Source organism: Akebia trifoliata, chromosome 4 (assembly GCF_017979445.1).
Source record: "Akebia trifoliata isolate Shusen 1 chromosome 4, ASM1797944v1, whole genome shotgun sequence".
In the NCBI taxonomy this organism is placed as follows: Eukaryota; Viridiplantae; Streptophyta; class Magnoliopsida; order Ranunculales; family Lardizabalaceae; genus Akebia; species Akebia trifoliata.
This window is the reverse complement of record NC_141378.1, coordinates 21,480,730-21,497,319: the sequence shown is the minus strand read 5'-3', so window position 1 is coordinate 21,497,319 and position 16,590 is coordinate 21,480,730. Positions and strand designations below refer to the sequence as shown.

Below are 16,590 nucleotides of genomic sequence, written 5' to 3'. Positions count from 1 at the left end.
TAAAACAACAAATTGAAACCAAATAAGTCATTTCGTCAATTTTCACCAAATTCGATAAAATTACGAAAATGCTCCTCATAAAGTTCACGATCATTTCATGCCGAAAAAATTCATAAGTGACACAAACCGATATTCCCATTGAATTTCTTATGAAAAACCTATTCCAAAACATCTTGGAATATCGAAAAATGACTTAAAACGCAAAAGTCCTCTTTAAGGGCAAAACGACAATTTTTCAAATTTAACAATTTAAAATTCTGAAATTAATAATTAAAATATTAATTAATGTAAAATGAAATCCTAATTAAAATTAAAATTTTTTAAGTCAAGTCAATCAAGTAAGAATTAAGTCAAAACCAAAGTCAAAATCCTAAAATCTAGTCGATCAAGTAAGACTTAAGTCAAAACTCTAATTTAAAGAAACCTAGTCAATCTAATAAGACTAAAGTCAAACCTTATCTCTAATAAAATTCTAATCAAACATTAACTCTATCTAAAAAGCACCTAAAAAAATCTATAAATATGGATCTCTACAACCTATTTTCGTAGGTAAAAATAAACCCTAGAAAAAGTAGGTCAAAAAGTCTCCCTAACTTTCCCCAAACCCTAATTTTGAAGTCCTAACTCCTTACTTAATACCAGATCCCAACTTTTGCTAAAAAAACACATAGAAACCCTTCAAAAATACCTAAAAATTCATCAAAAATTAGGAAGCGCTTAGATCTAAGGAGAAGATACTTCATATTGGAGATTTGAAGCGGATCCAGTAACGGAAACGAAGCAAGGAATCACAAGCAAAGAATGTCTTCGTCAGCTCTAAGGGAACTATCGTTGTGATCATCTAGGTATTTTCATTCATTTTTTTAATATTTATTTAGGTATTTTAGCAATGTAATTTTATTTGGGAGAAGTAGAGACCAGCATTGGCTGGGAGGGGTTGGTGCCTAACACCTTCCAACCCCATAACGTGATTCTCGGACCCGTACTTTCTTTCATAGATTAGTGTTATTTGTCTTTTAGAGTCAATGTTTAGTTTGTAGACCATAATAACTAGGTGGCGACTCCCAAACCTTTAAAATCAAAAGTAGATCCGCGTACTGCGCGAATCAAGGGTGCTTTCAGTGGCGACTCTACTGGGGATTATTGAGGATCAAACTTGAAAAGCCCCAAGTATGGGAACATTGCCAAATCGACCTAGTTTTTTTAATTTACTTATTTAGTTTGGTTTATTTTATTTGTTTATTTATTTATTTTTATCTTTTATTTTTATTTTCGTGGCTTGATTGTGGATTGTTTATTTGGATTTTGGGTATTGTATTTTTGTTTTTGATCTAATTAAGGGTCACTTTTTTATGACCCTAAACAATGAAAGATTCAAATTGAATATAAATTGAGGATGAAATCATGGTGATTGGGATGAGAGTCATGGATTTTACCTTTTTTTTTAATTTTGGATGAAAATGTTTTAGCACGTTACTATGCATGGGTGGCGAGTTGTGAAAATAAATTATTTATAAGTAATGCGCTAAAAAACAAAAAAATTATCTTTTTTAATGTTGTTCGTGATGAGGAGAGAATTTCAAGAAAAAAATCACAAAAAAAAAAATATTTCTATGCGTGGTGTGCCATTAGTAGAAAATAATTTTTTTTTTATTTTCATCTTCTTCTCATATAATTATTTGTGAGTGATGCATTAAGAAACAAAAAAAGTGCCTTTTTTAATGTTGTTCGTGATGAGGAGAGAATTCCAAGAAAAAAATTCACAAAAAAATATATTTTTATGCGTGGTGTGCCATTAGCAGAAAACGATTTTTTTTTTTTAAATTTTCATCTTCTTCTCATATAATTATTTGTGAGTGATGCATTAAGAAACAAAAAAAGTATTTTTTTAATGTTGTTTGTGATGAAGAGAGGATTCCAAGAAAAAAAATTTTTTTTTTTTTTTTTGCATGGGGTGCCAATAGTGAAAACGTGTTTTTTCCTACTTTTATCTTCTTCTCCAATGAGAAAGAAGAGGACAAAAAACAACAAAGAAGAAAAAAAAAACACCTCTACCCTCTTCATATCTCTCTCTCTCTCTCTCTCCCTCTCTCTCTCTCTTTATCCTCTATTTCCCTCTCAATCTAAATTGATTAGAAAAGCAAAAAAAAAATTGGTTTCTTCCTAAAAATCTAATTTTTATTTTGAAACCCAAATTTTTTAAAGAAAAGCTTAATCCCGATTTCTCTTTGCTTAGAGATGGGTCTGAAGCTAAGGATTATGATTTTGATTCTGCTAAAACCGTCTACTGATAGGGACATTTTTGGGGTTCAACATTACAATGTTTCCATCATGACTTTGTAATAAAAAATTAAGAGATTGAAAGGAGGGCATGAACAAAGCTTTAGAGATGATTGAAACAGGGATTTGAATCTAGATTTGGAGAGGAAGAAATCTGACGATTGATGGGGTGCAATCATGTCTTCCACTTGAAATATTTGGATCGTCGGATGAATCGTGATCAAGATTTGTCCTCTTTGTAGAATTCCCTTGATTCCGATTAGGATTCAAGAAGCATTCAATGAGAGGATTTGAGTTTCTTGTGAAATTTTTGATCTCTCATTTATGTGGGAAATACATTTTAGTATCAAGCTTTTCTATAAAAAAAATTTTGTTTCAACTGCGCTATTGTTAAAGGATTTTTTTAGCACACCAGTTTTTACATATAACACATCATTATAATGTTTTTCTTTTTTCTTACGTGTAAAAGTTGGTGTGGCAACAAAATTATTGGAATTTTTATTTTTTTAGGTTTCTTTAATAGTCAGTAACAATTTTTCTTAAGAAAAAAAAAAGTGTCCATTTGTTTAGTAATTTGTGTAGTACTAATTAATAATAGATTTTTTTTTTCCTTTATAAAATTTTTCTTTGCTAAAAAAAAAAAAAACAAGAATTTCTTAAAAAAAAAAACAAAAGACATCTTTCTGTATTTCAACAACTATCATTATATTCTCAATTCAATATTCATTGAAATCCCGAATTGGTTTTGGGTTGCTCAAAGCCATCATTGATTGGACAAAAAAAAGTCATTTTGTTTTAGTTCATTTAAAAAAAAAATTCTTGTGCATATTTCAATGGTTGTTCAATGATTGATTATTTCAGTACTATGCTAATTGATTGCATATCTGACATGCCATGATCTTGATTGATATATATTTTTGATGTGCATGTCTTGATCTTAATTTTGATGTTATGGATACTTTTGTGTTTTTAAATCAATATTTATTTGATATCCATACTTGTGTGATCTAATCAAGCCCATAGACTCATTTATCTGAAAAAGGCCCCGGACACACCCCACCCTATTTTGCACACATTACTAGCACGTTTATTTTATTGCATTGCATGTTGCATGTCCTTTATAGCCAACGTGGCACTAGTGCGTGACCCGGTCTCCTTGGAGATGCGACGTCATTCATGAAAACCACAACTCCAGTCACGTACCTTAGGGTATATAAAACTGGGACATTAGTACCGTTTGATCAGGTGACTCTAAAAGGTATATCGATGCACCCATGCTGGAGCGATCTGAGCCTTTGTCTTATTGTAAACCGCACAGTCACATGTCCCGATTGTCAACATAGTACTAGTACGTGGTCGATCCCCTCGTGGGATGCTAAACCATTTATGAAAGCTACAACCCTAGATTCGTACCTATACTGTATATCAAAGGTAATCTAAGTTCACCAATTGCACTTCTTGATCAAAATCAGTGCCTAAGTTAGATCCCGTCCTGCTGTACCCTACTGTACGAGGGGGATATATTACGTCTATTCTAAACGAGAGGTATTTAAGAGGGCCCTTGCTCAGCATCGTGCGCCACCTCTCAATTGGAGATTAAACTGGCTATTTTTGACTTCAGAGATGTGGATTAGAGTATTAAATTATCACCTATACGGTATATCAAACCAAGTCACCATGTACCGTCTGATTGAGTATACTCGAGAAGTATATAGGTGTACTTGAGTAAGGGTGGCCAGATTAATTGCATTGCACGTAGTAAACCTAAAGTCTAAGAGCCTTCTTATAGGTCACGACCCGAACTGACTATGGGTGTTTCCAGGTTGCTCTATTTAATCCAATCCAAAAGTAAGTGGTGGATCGATCCACACTGTTTCAATCCAACCCGCAATACCGGTCCAACCCAGTAAACTTAATTGATTGGACATACCGATCAATATCAAATTAAACTAGTTAGCCTAATTGGTAAATGAATCTTATAGATCAACACATGGACTGATTGGATTAATTAGCTTAAAAAAATAGTTGATGAAGTGATTCAAGTAGAATATTTAGATCCATTGGGTCAAATTGACTCAAATTCAAATGGGTACACGGTCCCAATCACGTTGTATCGGCCAATTTAATTCAATGGACTGAATATTTGATATTTAACAAGACCAGGATCAGTAAAAAAATCATATTAAGGGATGTACTGATTTGTACAATCTGGATCTTACTTTTAGAAAATCGTACAACCCTTAATCATGATTCCAAATTTTCTAAGATTCATGATCAATTGGTAAATCATCTTCATGTAATGTTTCGTGATCGGAATATTTCTTTGGTTAGAGTTTTTGAATCTAGGGGGTTAACCAATGCTATCAAGAGGGACCTCTATTTCTAATTGCTAAAAACCAACTCCACCTTTGATAAGGTTTCAGGATTATCATTGCACCTAAACTCAATCATCCATCGTCTAGTAAGGGTTATACGTCCGGTCAACTAGAAGAAACGTTAGTACCAAGTCAACAATCAAAAATGACCGCGGAATCTCTCAAAATTACACAGTTGTTCCCTGCAGATCACATTGCCTCAATCCTGCTGGTTGTAAGCAATATCCAGAGTCTTCAGCCTATAGTCAAGTGTGTTGTATGTGGGTAATTGTCTTTCATGAGTCTTGAATCAAGTTTTTTTTTCAATTCATCAATATCATGTTTTCTTTAGATCGAGTCTTCTCTTTTTCTTTTGAGTCGAGTCATAGAGGTGTCTGTCGCCCCTTCTGAATTTGATTGGATAAAGAAAATTTAACGAATTAACTAATAATCTGGCTTCAAGGATATATTTTTCTCTTGAATAAGAAGATAAGGGTCGGGCTCAACAACTTTCAATCAGAAAGCAAAGGTCATTGAACCTTATAACAAAAAATAATTTCCAAGAAATTCAGATATAAATTATCCTATTCCTAGAGGAACACGAAGGGATAATGAATTTACTTAGAAATTTCAAAGACTTGTTCGTGTGATCATATGAGGGTATGCTAGGTACAAGCTTGGGTGTTGCTCAACAAGGAATAGATACTCGTCTATATCGATGGAATTAAAGAAGATGTTAGAAAATATATTAACGCTATCCCCACTACATCTCGAGTTGAAAAGTTCATTTAAGTACATGTCATCAGTCGATATGGGGGTACCTTTTGAGTTGATCTCTAATAATGGGTCATACTTCAAAGCTTAGGTCATTACTCCGTGTTCAAAGTTTAAGATTCGACATCACAAATCATCTCCCCACGTTCTCAGACTAATGGAAATGTTGAAACAGTCAATAAAAAAAATTCTCAAGATAATCATTAAGAAAATGTGTCAATCGCACCAGGATCCGTTAGAGAAGTTACCATTCACACTATGGGCATATCAGTCTTCCATTGGAGTTATTCCCTACTCTCTAGTATATGATATGGAAGCAGATTTAACAGTTGAAATGAAAATCCCGTATCTCAAGGTCTTGATAAAAAGTCAATTGTTAGAAACAGACTGGGTTCGTCAGCAGTATGAAGAAGTAAACCTGATCAAAGAAAAATAACTTAAAAGTTCTGTACAAAGTGTAAACTTACCAGAGAAGAGTCACTCACACGTTTGACAAGAAAATCAAAGTTTGCCACTTACAAGTAAATGATTCAACCGTTAGACTTCAATATCATGATAGAATTGAACTACCAGAGTCAACCAACCTTAACCAAATTAAGCGGTACTATATTTAAGGAGGCCATCTTTGGCCAAATCAATTTTCTTACTACCTATTTCATTATTTCCTTTCTAAGCCCTTTGCAGCTTTTTAAAAAAAAATTATACCTTTTTCTTTCTCGGCCTGATCATCCAATCTAGGGGAGGGAAATTCGAACTATGTCTTGGTCTGATCCCCAAATTCTGGCCTACGTAGGCAACCTGAGAAGTTACTTCAGGCCCGACCACATCAAAATAAAAAAATAGATTCCCTCGACAAAGAAAAAATCTAAGAAGAAAAAATTCAAAAGAAAAATAAATATCATCCAAAATGGGGAGGAAAATTCAAGAAAAAAGAAAATAATTTAAAAGAAAATGCCACACAATGGGCATTTGGATTTTTGAGCCTCAAAATTCCTTTCTTTTTATGCCCAGTCCTAAGTCTACCCATAAAAGTCTTCCTAAGTATTGTGCGAAAAAGTCAAGGAAGATAGCAAAGCACGATCAGACAGTAACTCCAAAAGTTCAAAATGGAAGAAAAAAAAAATGAAGCCTACTAGGTTGAAAACCCAAAAGGGTAACTTAGGCAAAAATTAGGGCAAGCTCGCAAGGTTGAAAATATGAAAGGACGACCTTGGCAATAATCAGAACAAAGAAAAGAGAAAAAATTATAAGCTCGCTAGATCGAAAACCTAAAAAGGCGATCTAGGAAAAAGCTAAAGCATGCTCGCTAGATTGAAAACCTAAAAAGGCAATCTAGGCAAAACTTTGAGCAACCAAAAAATAAAAGAAAATCTCCGTTGAGTTGAGAAGCTGAAAAGGCGGTCCGAGCCGAAACATCAGAAGTCTGAATGATCAAGTTTCAATACCCAGTTTGAATCAAATATAGACTCAGTGGATACAAGTATCTTGTCTATGATTGATCTGAAGAATTGCATGTCCCTAAGCGAACCGACGGGGAGAAATGACAAATTCTATAATGAATTTCAGAAAGAAATATTTTGTTCCAATTTCTTTGAGCCTGATTCAAAATCTTCAATATATAAAGTCAGAATTAAAAGTTAAACCTTTATTGCGCTTGCGGTAATCAAGAATTTTAAACTTTCATAATAAGGGCACTTCCTTTTTCTAAAGAGTACAATTTCCCCTCTTACACTAAGGACATTCGTTTTCAAATTATATTCAATTATCCCCAATGCAATATTCTTTGTCAAACTAGGGGCATTTTAGTTCTGAAGCCTGGTCAATTTCAACCCCAAAGGATAAGGTTACCTTTGAATTAAAGGTTACCCTCTTGATAGCAATTTTGAAAACTCCTAAGATTCAAAGAGGGTTAAAATGTTTACCGTACCTTCATAAAATCTAATTTTTTATTTTAAAAAAATCAAATGCGATGTAAATCCCCCATTTATTCCCAAAAAAATAGTTCATTACTCTTTCACCCTGGGTAGGTAGAGTAGGATTCCCAAAAAGCTTAGTTCATACTCTTTCACTCCGAGTAGGTAGAGTAGAACTTCCAAAAGAAAAATAGTTGATTACTCTTTCACCCTAGGTAGGTAGAGTAGGACTCCCAAAAAAATTAGTACATTACTCTTTCACTCCGAGTAGGTAGAGTAGAACTTCCCAAAAATTAATTCATTACTCTTTCACCCTGGACAGGTAAAGTAGGACTCCCAAAAAGCTTAGTTCATTACTCTTTCACTCCGAGTAGGTAGAGTAGAACTTCCTAGACAAATTAGTTCATTACTCTTTCACCATGGGCAGGTAGAGTAGGACTCCCAAAAAATTAGTTCATTACTTTTTCACTCCGAGTAGGTAGAGTAGAACTTCCCAAAAAATTAGTTCATTACTCTTTCACCTAGGCAGGTAGAGTAGGACTCCCAAAAAAACTTAGTTTATTACTCTTTCACTCCGAGTAGGTAGAGTAGGACTCCTCAAAAAATTAGTTCATTACTCTTTCACCCTAAGTAAGTAGAGTAGGACTCCCAAAAAGTTTAGTTCATTACTCTTTCACTCCGAGTAGGTAAAGTAAAACTTCCCAAAAAAATTAGTTCATTACTCTTTCACCCTAGGTAGGTAGAGTAGGACTCCCAAAAAGCTTAGTTCATTACTCTTTCACTTCAAGTAGGTATAATAGAACTTCCCACAAAAATTGGTTCATTACTCTTTCACCCTGGGCAGGTAGAGTATGACTCCCAAAAAATTAGTTTATTCCTCATTCACTCCGAGTAGGTAGAGTAGAACTTCCCAAAAAAATTAGTTCATTACTCTTTCACCCTGGGCAAGTAGAGTAGAACTCCCAGAAAGCTTAGTTCATTACTCTTTCACTCAGAGTAGGTAGAGTAGAACTTTCCAAAAAAAATAATTAGTACATTATTTTTTCACCTCGAGCAGGTAGAGTAGGACTCTCAAAATAATTAGTTCATTACTCTTTCACCCCGATCAGGTAGAGTAGGACTCCTAGAAAAATAAGTTCATTACTCTTTCACCCAGGGTAGGTAGAGTATAACATTCAACTTTTTCTCAACTTTTACTCAGATTTTGCTCAAATCTCAAATTTTTTTCAATTTTTGTTTAAAGTCAAATTTTTTCTCAGGTTTTCCTAGATTTTATGTTTTGCTCAGATTTTACTCAGTTTTACTCGAATTTTGGTCAGACCCTTTGAGATTTATCTCAGATTTCAAGTGCACACTTGCACATTTTAGTTAGGGAGAAATTTCTAAAATTCAAGGATCTGACACCGCCAGTGAGAGCTCTCTCTCGAGGACCTGACAACCTTTTGTTCGAGGAAAGTTTTACCCTCAAGGATCTGAACGCCTCGACGAATCACTAAATCAGGCTGTAAAATGAACTATCACTAGCTTTGACATTCGGATATCGTACTATCTACCAAAATAGATTTGCTATCTAGTTTGCTTCAACCCTCTGCCAAAGAGGAGCATCTGTAGACACCCCATTTTTGCACTTGCTTGATTAATCAACTCGTTAACTCGATTGCAACGGTTTCCAATGATGGATGTTTATTCCAATGCTCTATTTGGTTACTAGATGTATTTTAGAAATTCAGATGAGGTATCTCGAACTAACAAAACTGTAGAAACCACACTACACTAGAAAAATATGACCCCAAAAATATAGAAATCATCATTTTTCAGATAAAAAGAAGTTTTACGATAAAAATTACTAAAAAATGATCAAATTACCAAAATATCCCTAACATCAAAACATCCCTAGTGCTTATAGTACTCTTAGGAAAACCCTTTCAAACACATAAAACAACAAATTGAAATCAAATAAGCCATTTCGTCAATTTTCACCAAATTTGATAAAATTACGAAAATGCTCCTCATAAAGTTCACGATCATTTCATGCCGAAAAAATTCATAAGTGACACAAACAGATATTCCCATTGAATTCCTTATGAAAAATATATTCCAAAACATCCTGTAACATCGAAAAATGACTTAAAACGCAAAATTCCTATTTAGGGGCAAAACGATAATTTTTCAATTTTAACAATTTAAAATTCTCAAATTAATAATTAAAATATTAATTAATAAGTGAAATCATAATTAAAATTAAATTTTTTTAAGTCAAGTTAATCAAGTAAGACTTAAGTTAAAACCCTAATTTAAAGAAACCTAGTTAATCTAATAAGACCAAAGTCAAACCTTAACTCTAATAGAATTTTAATCAAACACTAACTTTATCTAAAAGAATTCTAATCTAACACTAACTCTATCTAAAAAACACTTAAAAAAAATCTATAAATAAGGACCTTTACAACCTATTTTTGTAGGTAAAAGTAAACCCTAGAAAAAGTAAGTCAAAAAATCTCCCTAGCCTTCCCCAAACCCTAATTTTGAAGTCCTAACTCCTTACCTAACACCAAATCCCAACTTTTGCTCAAAAAATACCTAGAAACCCTTCAAAAATATCTAGAAATCCAAAAAAAATTAGGCAACACTTAGATTTAAGGAGAAGATACTTCATCTTGAAGATATGAAACGGATCCAGTAATGGAAACGAAGCAAGTAATCACAAGCAAGGAATCTCTCCGCCAGCTTTGAGGGAGTTATCGTTGTGATCATCTAGGTATTTTTCATTCTTATTATTATTTTTTATTTAGGTCTTTTAGCAATGTAGTTTTATTTGAGAAAAGTAGAGACCAACATTTGTCGGGCGGAGTTGGTGCCTAACACCTTCCAACCCTGTAACGTGATCTCCGGATCCGTATTTTCTCTCGTAGATTAGTGTTATTTACCTTTTAGAGTCAATGTTCGGTTCCTATACCGTAATAACTAGGTGACGACTCCCAAACCTCAAAAATCAAAAGCGGATCCGCGCACCCCGCGGATCGAGGGCGCTTTCATTTCTATTTTGGGATCAAATCGTCCTCTGTCGCAGAAGGGAGAAATGACAACATCATCGAGATCTTCAAAACTACCGAGTCAAATTCAAAAATCAGTCGTCTCGAAGTTCGATCTGTCTTGATTTCTTTATCGACCATCTCGATTTCTACGCACGTACTTCAATTCTTTTGCAAATAGATAGTAAGAAGTTCTCAATTTCCATTAGTAATCGTAGATTGTGAAAATTGCATTTAGGATTTTATCAAAAATTTATTAGAGATTTTAAAAATATAGAATAATATTTCTTTATTTCAAATTCACATCAGAACTTGCATATTTGATATGTTTAATTGTATGTTATAACAAATTTTACGTGGGTAGGATATTTCACCGGATTATTTTCGCTAGTTGGGTCATGTGCACCGCTCAGACCCTATTTTGATATAAATTTTGTAAATTTTCAATTTAAATGATAAAAATGAATTTCAAGTTGAAAAAAAAGATTTAATATTCAATGAACTCATATTGAGTTGATGAATATCAGAAAGTGGATATATTGTTTGAGAGATTGAAAATTGTAAAAAAAAAAAAAAAGTAAAAAGGGTATGAAACGGTAAAATTTCAGAGTCACACCCGAGGGGTGATGTTTGTATTTTACATTGTTATGTTGTATGTAAGTTGGTGAACGGATATCCAGGAATAATATTACTGGTTGCATATTTATTTACTTTCTGTTAGCACGAGGCGTTATTTACTTTTCCGTTCTGTTATTTATTTTAGGCCGGGTGGCCACAGTTGCATGGTAGGAAACTGTATATCTATTCTCAACCTTGTATTGTTAATTTCTTATTTGTTTTCAAAGAAAATTTCTTATTTATTTTCAACGAAAATAAAATAATATATATGTAGCTATTTTGTGAGCTGTTAAAGAGTCTGTGAATGCCTAAAGGGATAGTGCGTCATATCATCCGGAGTGGTGTATTATCCTGGGATGTACGGTAGGGACCACCAAGCTCATACATGGTATGGGATGCGTATGAGAGTGGAGTCACAACTAGAATCCGGATTTATTCCTCTCTATCTTTACCAGTGAACTTGTAATGTAAATGTGGTCGTATACGAATGAATTGTATATTTGGGAATCACATGCATGTCTGATAGGCATATGCAAAGATGATTAGTCAGTGATCACTAACAATCTATAGTAGTTGAACGTTCTAACACATCGAAAATAGACCCATTGCTTACGGTCAAATCAAACGGCCAACTTGAACCGGATAAATGATCCCGCAAGTGTGGTAAACAGTAACTAACCATAAAATCATGAACTGATACTTTATTATGAAACATTATGTCCTGATTGGAAGCAATCCAGTTGTGAATCCCAACTCTCTAATTCCATTATTTTACCATTGTATATTATGTATTTGTTGTCTTACTTTGATATATAAAATGAAATGCATGTTTAATGTTTCCATTTGATCAATTAGATTTATATAAAAAGAAAATATTATAGTAGATCCTATTGATTGATGTAATGTGAGTTTTGAAGTGTTTAGTTGCTCATCCCTAGTTATATATATATATATATATCAGTTAATCATAGTTTCTTTTGTACAACTTTGCATATGTTAAAATGATTTAGAATGTTTATTCGTTCATGTTGGCGAAGCAAGTGTAGAAAACAAGTGAGAATCATCTAGTTGGTCAGATAGACTATCAGAGTCCGTCACTTGGTGAATTTGGGGTTATACCTCCTAGTGGTATCGATTTGTCCAAGAGTATTATAAATTTTGTTCTGAGTAATAGGACTTTTGTTACAGTGAGAAATTTTTGTATAATCCTGTATACAAATTTCTTATTCTGTATTTTGGTCTATCGTACATTATTAGATGTATATAGGCTTCCGTTAGTATTATATTTTTGTATGTATATATGCAGGATTGTATGTCATTTATCAGGTGCAGGTTGAATGCCTTGGAATGCTAACATAAACAGAGGAGACCATGCCGAAATTTCGAAACTTCACCTTGTGCTTCGAGATCTGACATGGGGCTTTGTGTTAGCGTTTGGCGGGGCGCCACATTAGTTGTGTTTGAATTCGATCTTATCTTTTCTTTAAAATTGGGACCTAATTATGTTCGTTGGGACAAAGAAGATCTCGTGGAGTATCTTACCTTTAGCGGTGTGTTGGGGGATTTAGTTGGAGATAAATAAGAGAGTTTTTCAAGAAAATGAGTATTCTTATTAGAAGATCATAAGTTGCATATTGGGGGTGGTTATTTATTTATTTTAGTAAAAACAAGGTTTGTGGTTATTTTAACTTTAGGGTGTATATGTAAATAGATAGTACTTGGTTTTCTGTTCTACCTAGTAAATAATTCTTTATAAAATTGTTACTGCATACTAATAATAATAATAAAACAAATATATATATATATATATAATGTATTTATGGAACATATACAAATAATATGACTATTGAAAGGATTTGTATGAATGCAAATTTTAAAGGGTATTTATAAAAGCACTACACAAATTAATGAGGGCAATCCACACAATAGCCAAATTGTTTTGTCATATATGGATTAAAAGTTTTAAAGTGAGTTGATTTTGATGAAGATGATCTCTATGATAAGGAGATCATCATCACCAAAAATCAGCCAATTCCAAAACTTCTAACCCAATCGAAACAAATTCAAGAACCGTAAATCGTCCATTTTTTTTTTGTAAATCAGTTTTAATAGGGTTACAAAACTGATTTACAAAAAATTCGAATATGGTGTGGGTTGCCCTTATTAATTCATAGGGTGCTTTTATAATTACTCAATTTTAAATGGTAATATTTCATATAGATACTACTTAATTATAAGAAAAAGAAAATAAGTAAAAGTTGGGGTGTCAATAAAGTTTTTTTTTCTTTTTTTCTTTTAAGATTTCTATTTTTCGGATTTAGGATTTTAAATGAACCAAATCATGATTGTAAACAAGTTCTGATATTGTTCGAAGCGAGTGTAATGTTATGTGATGTTGAGATTATAATCTGAAGAGTGTAATAAGTAAATCTTTATAACGTTTGAAGAGTATTGTAATCTTTAACTGGGGTGTGATAATGATTTAAGAAATTGGGTTGTAATAAGTAAAAGTTGGATTCCCAATGGCAGATCTCCTATCCTATGAGTTTTTATCATGAACAGAAATAATTGGTATAAACTTTAAAGTGAAATTTTCATTTCTATTCTTTTCTCTCTTACAACAAGAGCTAGTAAAGTATACATACGTAAACAAATACCTATTATTTAGATTAGAGGAGAATAATACTTTCCAACTTCGTACAATCATAGAAAATCTTTAATCATGATTAAACACATCAGAGGTGATGTGGGCCCTTACACAAGGGCCCCACCCTTCACAAACTCAGTGAAGACCAATGCCACCAAACCCAACATCGCAAATCTACCGTTCCACATATCTGCATCATAAGTCAAAAATCCTCTTGATTTGGACTCAACACTAACACCTTGAAACAAAGGTATCAAGGAGAAGAGGGACAGGACGGCAGTCGTCCCTAAGAACCACGGTATCCCTCCATTAGCCAACTGTGCTGCCACATCTTCACCTTTCGTTACCTCAACTGCCATCGCAGCAACAATCTGGTGCGGGCCCACTAAATGCAAACACATCCAAAAACTTCTTGCTATCCTGCATGCAGTTGTACAGAAACATAAAAGTAACTTAAAAAATGCTTTTGAAAAACCTTGACAAGTGCTTTTTAAAAGTGATTCTATTACTACCTACCTTTGGTTTAGGGGGAAGAGGAGTTTGTGTTACTCTTGGTTGCACGGATAAATCATATCTCAACTGTTATAATCTACAATACCTCAACCATGCAACGGACTGTTCTTTTCTGACTTGGCACGAATGTGGATGGGAGAGTTAGGTTTGGCTTACTGCCTCTATGCGTGACAAGTGTCATGCTGCTTGAAAAGATGGATTGCACAGATGTTGATGAAGCCATCTGAATTTCTAAAAGTTTATACGCGTAGATAAATAGTTGCTTGTAGTAGAATAATATGATAGGACGAGGTGTTCGAGAGTTCTCTAGTCATGAGTTAAGTAACTCTAGAAGCTATGGGCCTGTGTGAGTACATGAGCCAGAAGTACTTAGAACATAAGTATTCTCAGAAGTATTTTTTAAAGTATTGTCTAAAGTAGCTGGATATATGTTGTACGTTTAGATGCAACTTCTGAGAAGTACCGTTAGAAATACTTCTGACAAAATTTTGTGTTTGGAAATTATTCTAGATTCTGTTAATATGACCAGAATGCTTTTATATGTAACAATTACTGTTTTTAACATTATAATTTAATAACTTATGCTCCAAAAAAGTAACAGTTACTGTTTTTATTCAATAAAAACATTATAACATCATTTTAAACTCAAAATATACTTTTTTTTTAAAAGTTCGACAGAACCTTCCCTAAATATTGGATATATGAAAAATAAAACCTACATAAAAACATGACAGTTATCATATAATAAAACACGTATATCCCTATAGTTCCTTTCTAATGAGATGACGAATATTGTAGGATCAGATGAAAAAAAAATAATTCCCATCTAATTAGATTTGAATGACATTAATTGGTTTAGTCATTGTTTAATTATATGTTGCCACCACACACAATAAAGGTAAAACAACCAGCACAATAATATAGAGTGATGGTATTTCAGTCATTTTCATTAGTTTCTCAATGAAGACCACGGTCAGAATGTATGCCATCAATTTGAAAATAAGGTAAGGGTATCTCACATATTCACCAAAACCTGGAGGGGTATGCCTAAATTTCCCATTAAAACTAATGTAACAAAAGCATAAAAGGGAGCAAAATATATATATGTATGTATGTATAATTATATGATGTTTTCTAAGAAGAATACTAAATCACCTTGGGTTCTCATGAGAGGTTTTTGGACCTCCCTTGCACATTTTTGACAATGCAGATTGACTTTATACACAGCAGTAACCACTCCATCTCCCTCCTGTCCAGCCTTCTTCTCATGTTTTTCCATTTTTACTCAAAAAGTCTCATACAAACAAACAAAAGGGAATTCGATATTTGATTAGTTTGGATATAAATCTGTATTGTATAAATGGGTTGGTGGGATTAGTTGAGGTTAGTTCACTAGCCACAAGTAGCTTGTTAAAAGAGATGAGAGTTTTCTTCAATCATACTATTTCTTTGTACTCTCCATGAAGACAATAACGAGACTCCTTATACCTAAATTTATTTTTTATAGTTTTAAAACAAGTTGAGTGGAATTCCTATTGAGACTTGTCTTGAGTCAACTCTTCAAAAATATAGACTTGAAGATTTTTTTTCCCATTATAGCAATAATATAGACTGGCACTCGATGCATCCCCTCCCCAAAACACACCCCACTTAGAAATAGGACTCTTATGGCCCTCCCCTTCCCCAAAATGCACTCTCTCTTTCTCATCTTCTTCTTCCTCATCACTTCTACCATCACTTCTATCGCCTCCACCCCACCCCACCCTTGTTGTCGTTGCCCTTCGCCTCCTTCTCTCTCTCTCTCTCTCTCCCTTCTTTTTCTTCTTTTCCTCTGCCCCCATTGTCAGTTTTACCCCCCACTCTATTCCTCTCTTTCTTCTTCTCTTCTTCACTACCATCACCCCCAACACAAGGCTTTAGAATTTAGGTTTTAGAGTTTATGCAGAAGAAGGTTGAAGCAAAGAAGAAGAAAAAGGATAAGAATATGCGATAGATAGCGAGGGTTAAGAACAACAACATCGTCACTAATGGAGAATAGTAAGAAGAGGAGAAATAAGAGAGGGGGGTTCAGGGTGACAATGTTGGTAGGGATGCCAATGGAGCCCTTTGGCCTGGCCCAACCCGCCTGCCAATACAAGGGTTAGGGCCTTTATATTGAGCCTGCAAAGGTAGGGCGAGCTCAATAATCAAGGGTTTCTGGGAAGAGCTTGTGAGATCTCTGAAGACGAAGCAGAGATCGCAGTAGCAGAAGCTACTCCAAACGTATGCTGCTGGCGTTAAGTAAGAGAAAGATTCGATCGGGGACATTGGAGGTAATTTCTTAAATTTTTAAGGGGCATATTTGCCCCAAAGCCGTTGTTTTGACGGAGTTGAAGTGCTCTCCGCAACTTCGGGCCTGTGTGGATACAGCTCTCCGTGCAAGAGCAAAAGCTCAATCACTCCCCGCAAGAGCAAAAAAC

The 16,590-nt window shown here is 34.0% G+C and overlaps 2 protein-coding genes across 5 annotated transcripts in view; one reads left to right on the top strand and one right to left on the bottom strand.

Moving 5' to 3' along the window:
- Positions 1-16,590, bottom strand: part of LOC147404455 (early light-induced protein 1, chloroplastic-like) — an 87,330-nt gene that overhangs the window by 57,930 nt on the left and 12,810 nt on the right. The gene's annotated exons all lie outside the window — the stretch shown is intronic.
- Positions 1-16,590, top strand: part of LOC147404456 (heat stress transcription factor A-7a-like) — a 73,005-nt gene that overhangs the window by 53,778 nt on the left and 2,637 nt on the right. Inside the window, exon 1 of one of the 4 annotated variants that reach the window (XM_086440394.1) lies at positions 15,644-16,443. The exons of the other annotated variants lie outside the window; for them this stretch is intronic. Coding sequence (XP_086296520.1) covers positions 16,396-16,443 — 48 coding nt within the window. The 5' untranslated portion in view covers positions 15,644-16,395. Of the gene's footprint in view, positions 1-15,643; positions 16,444-16,590 lie in introns of those variants that run through there. 4 annotated transcript variants of the gene reach the window in all.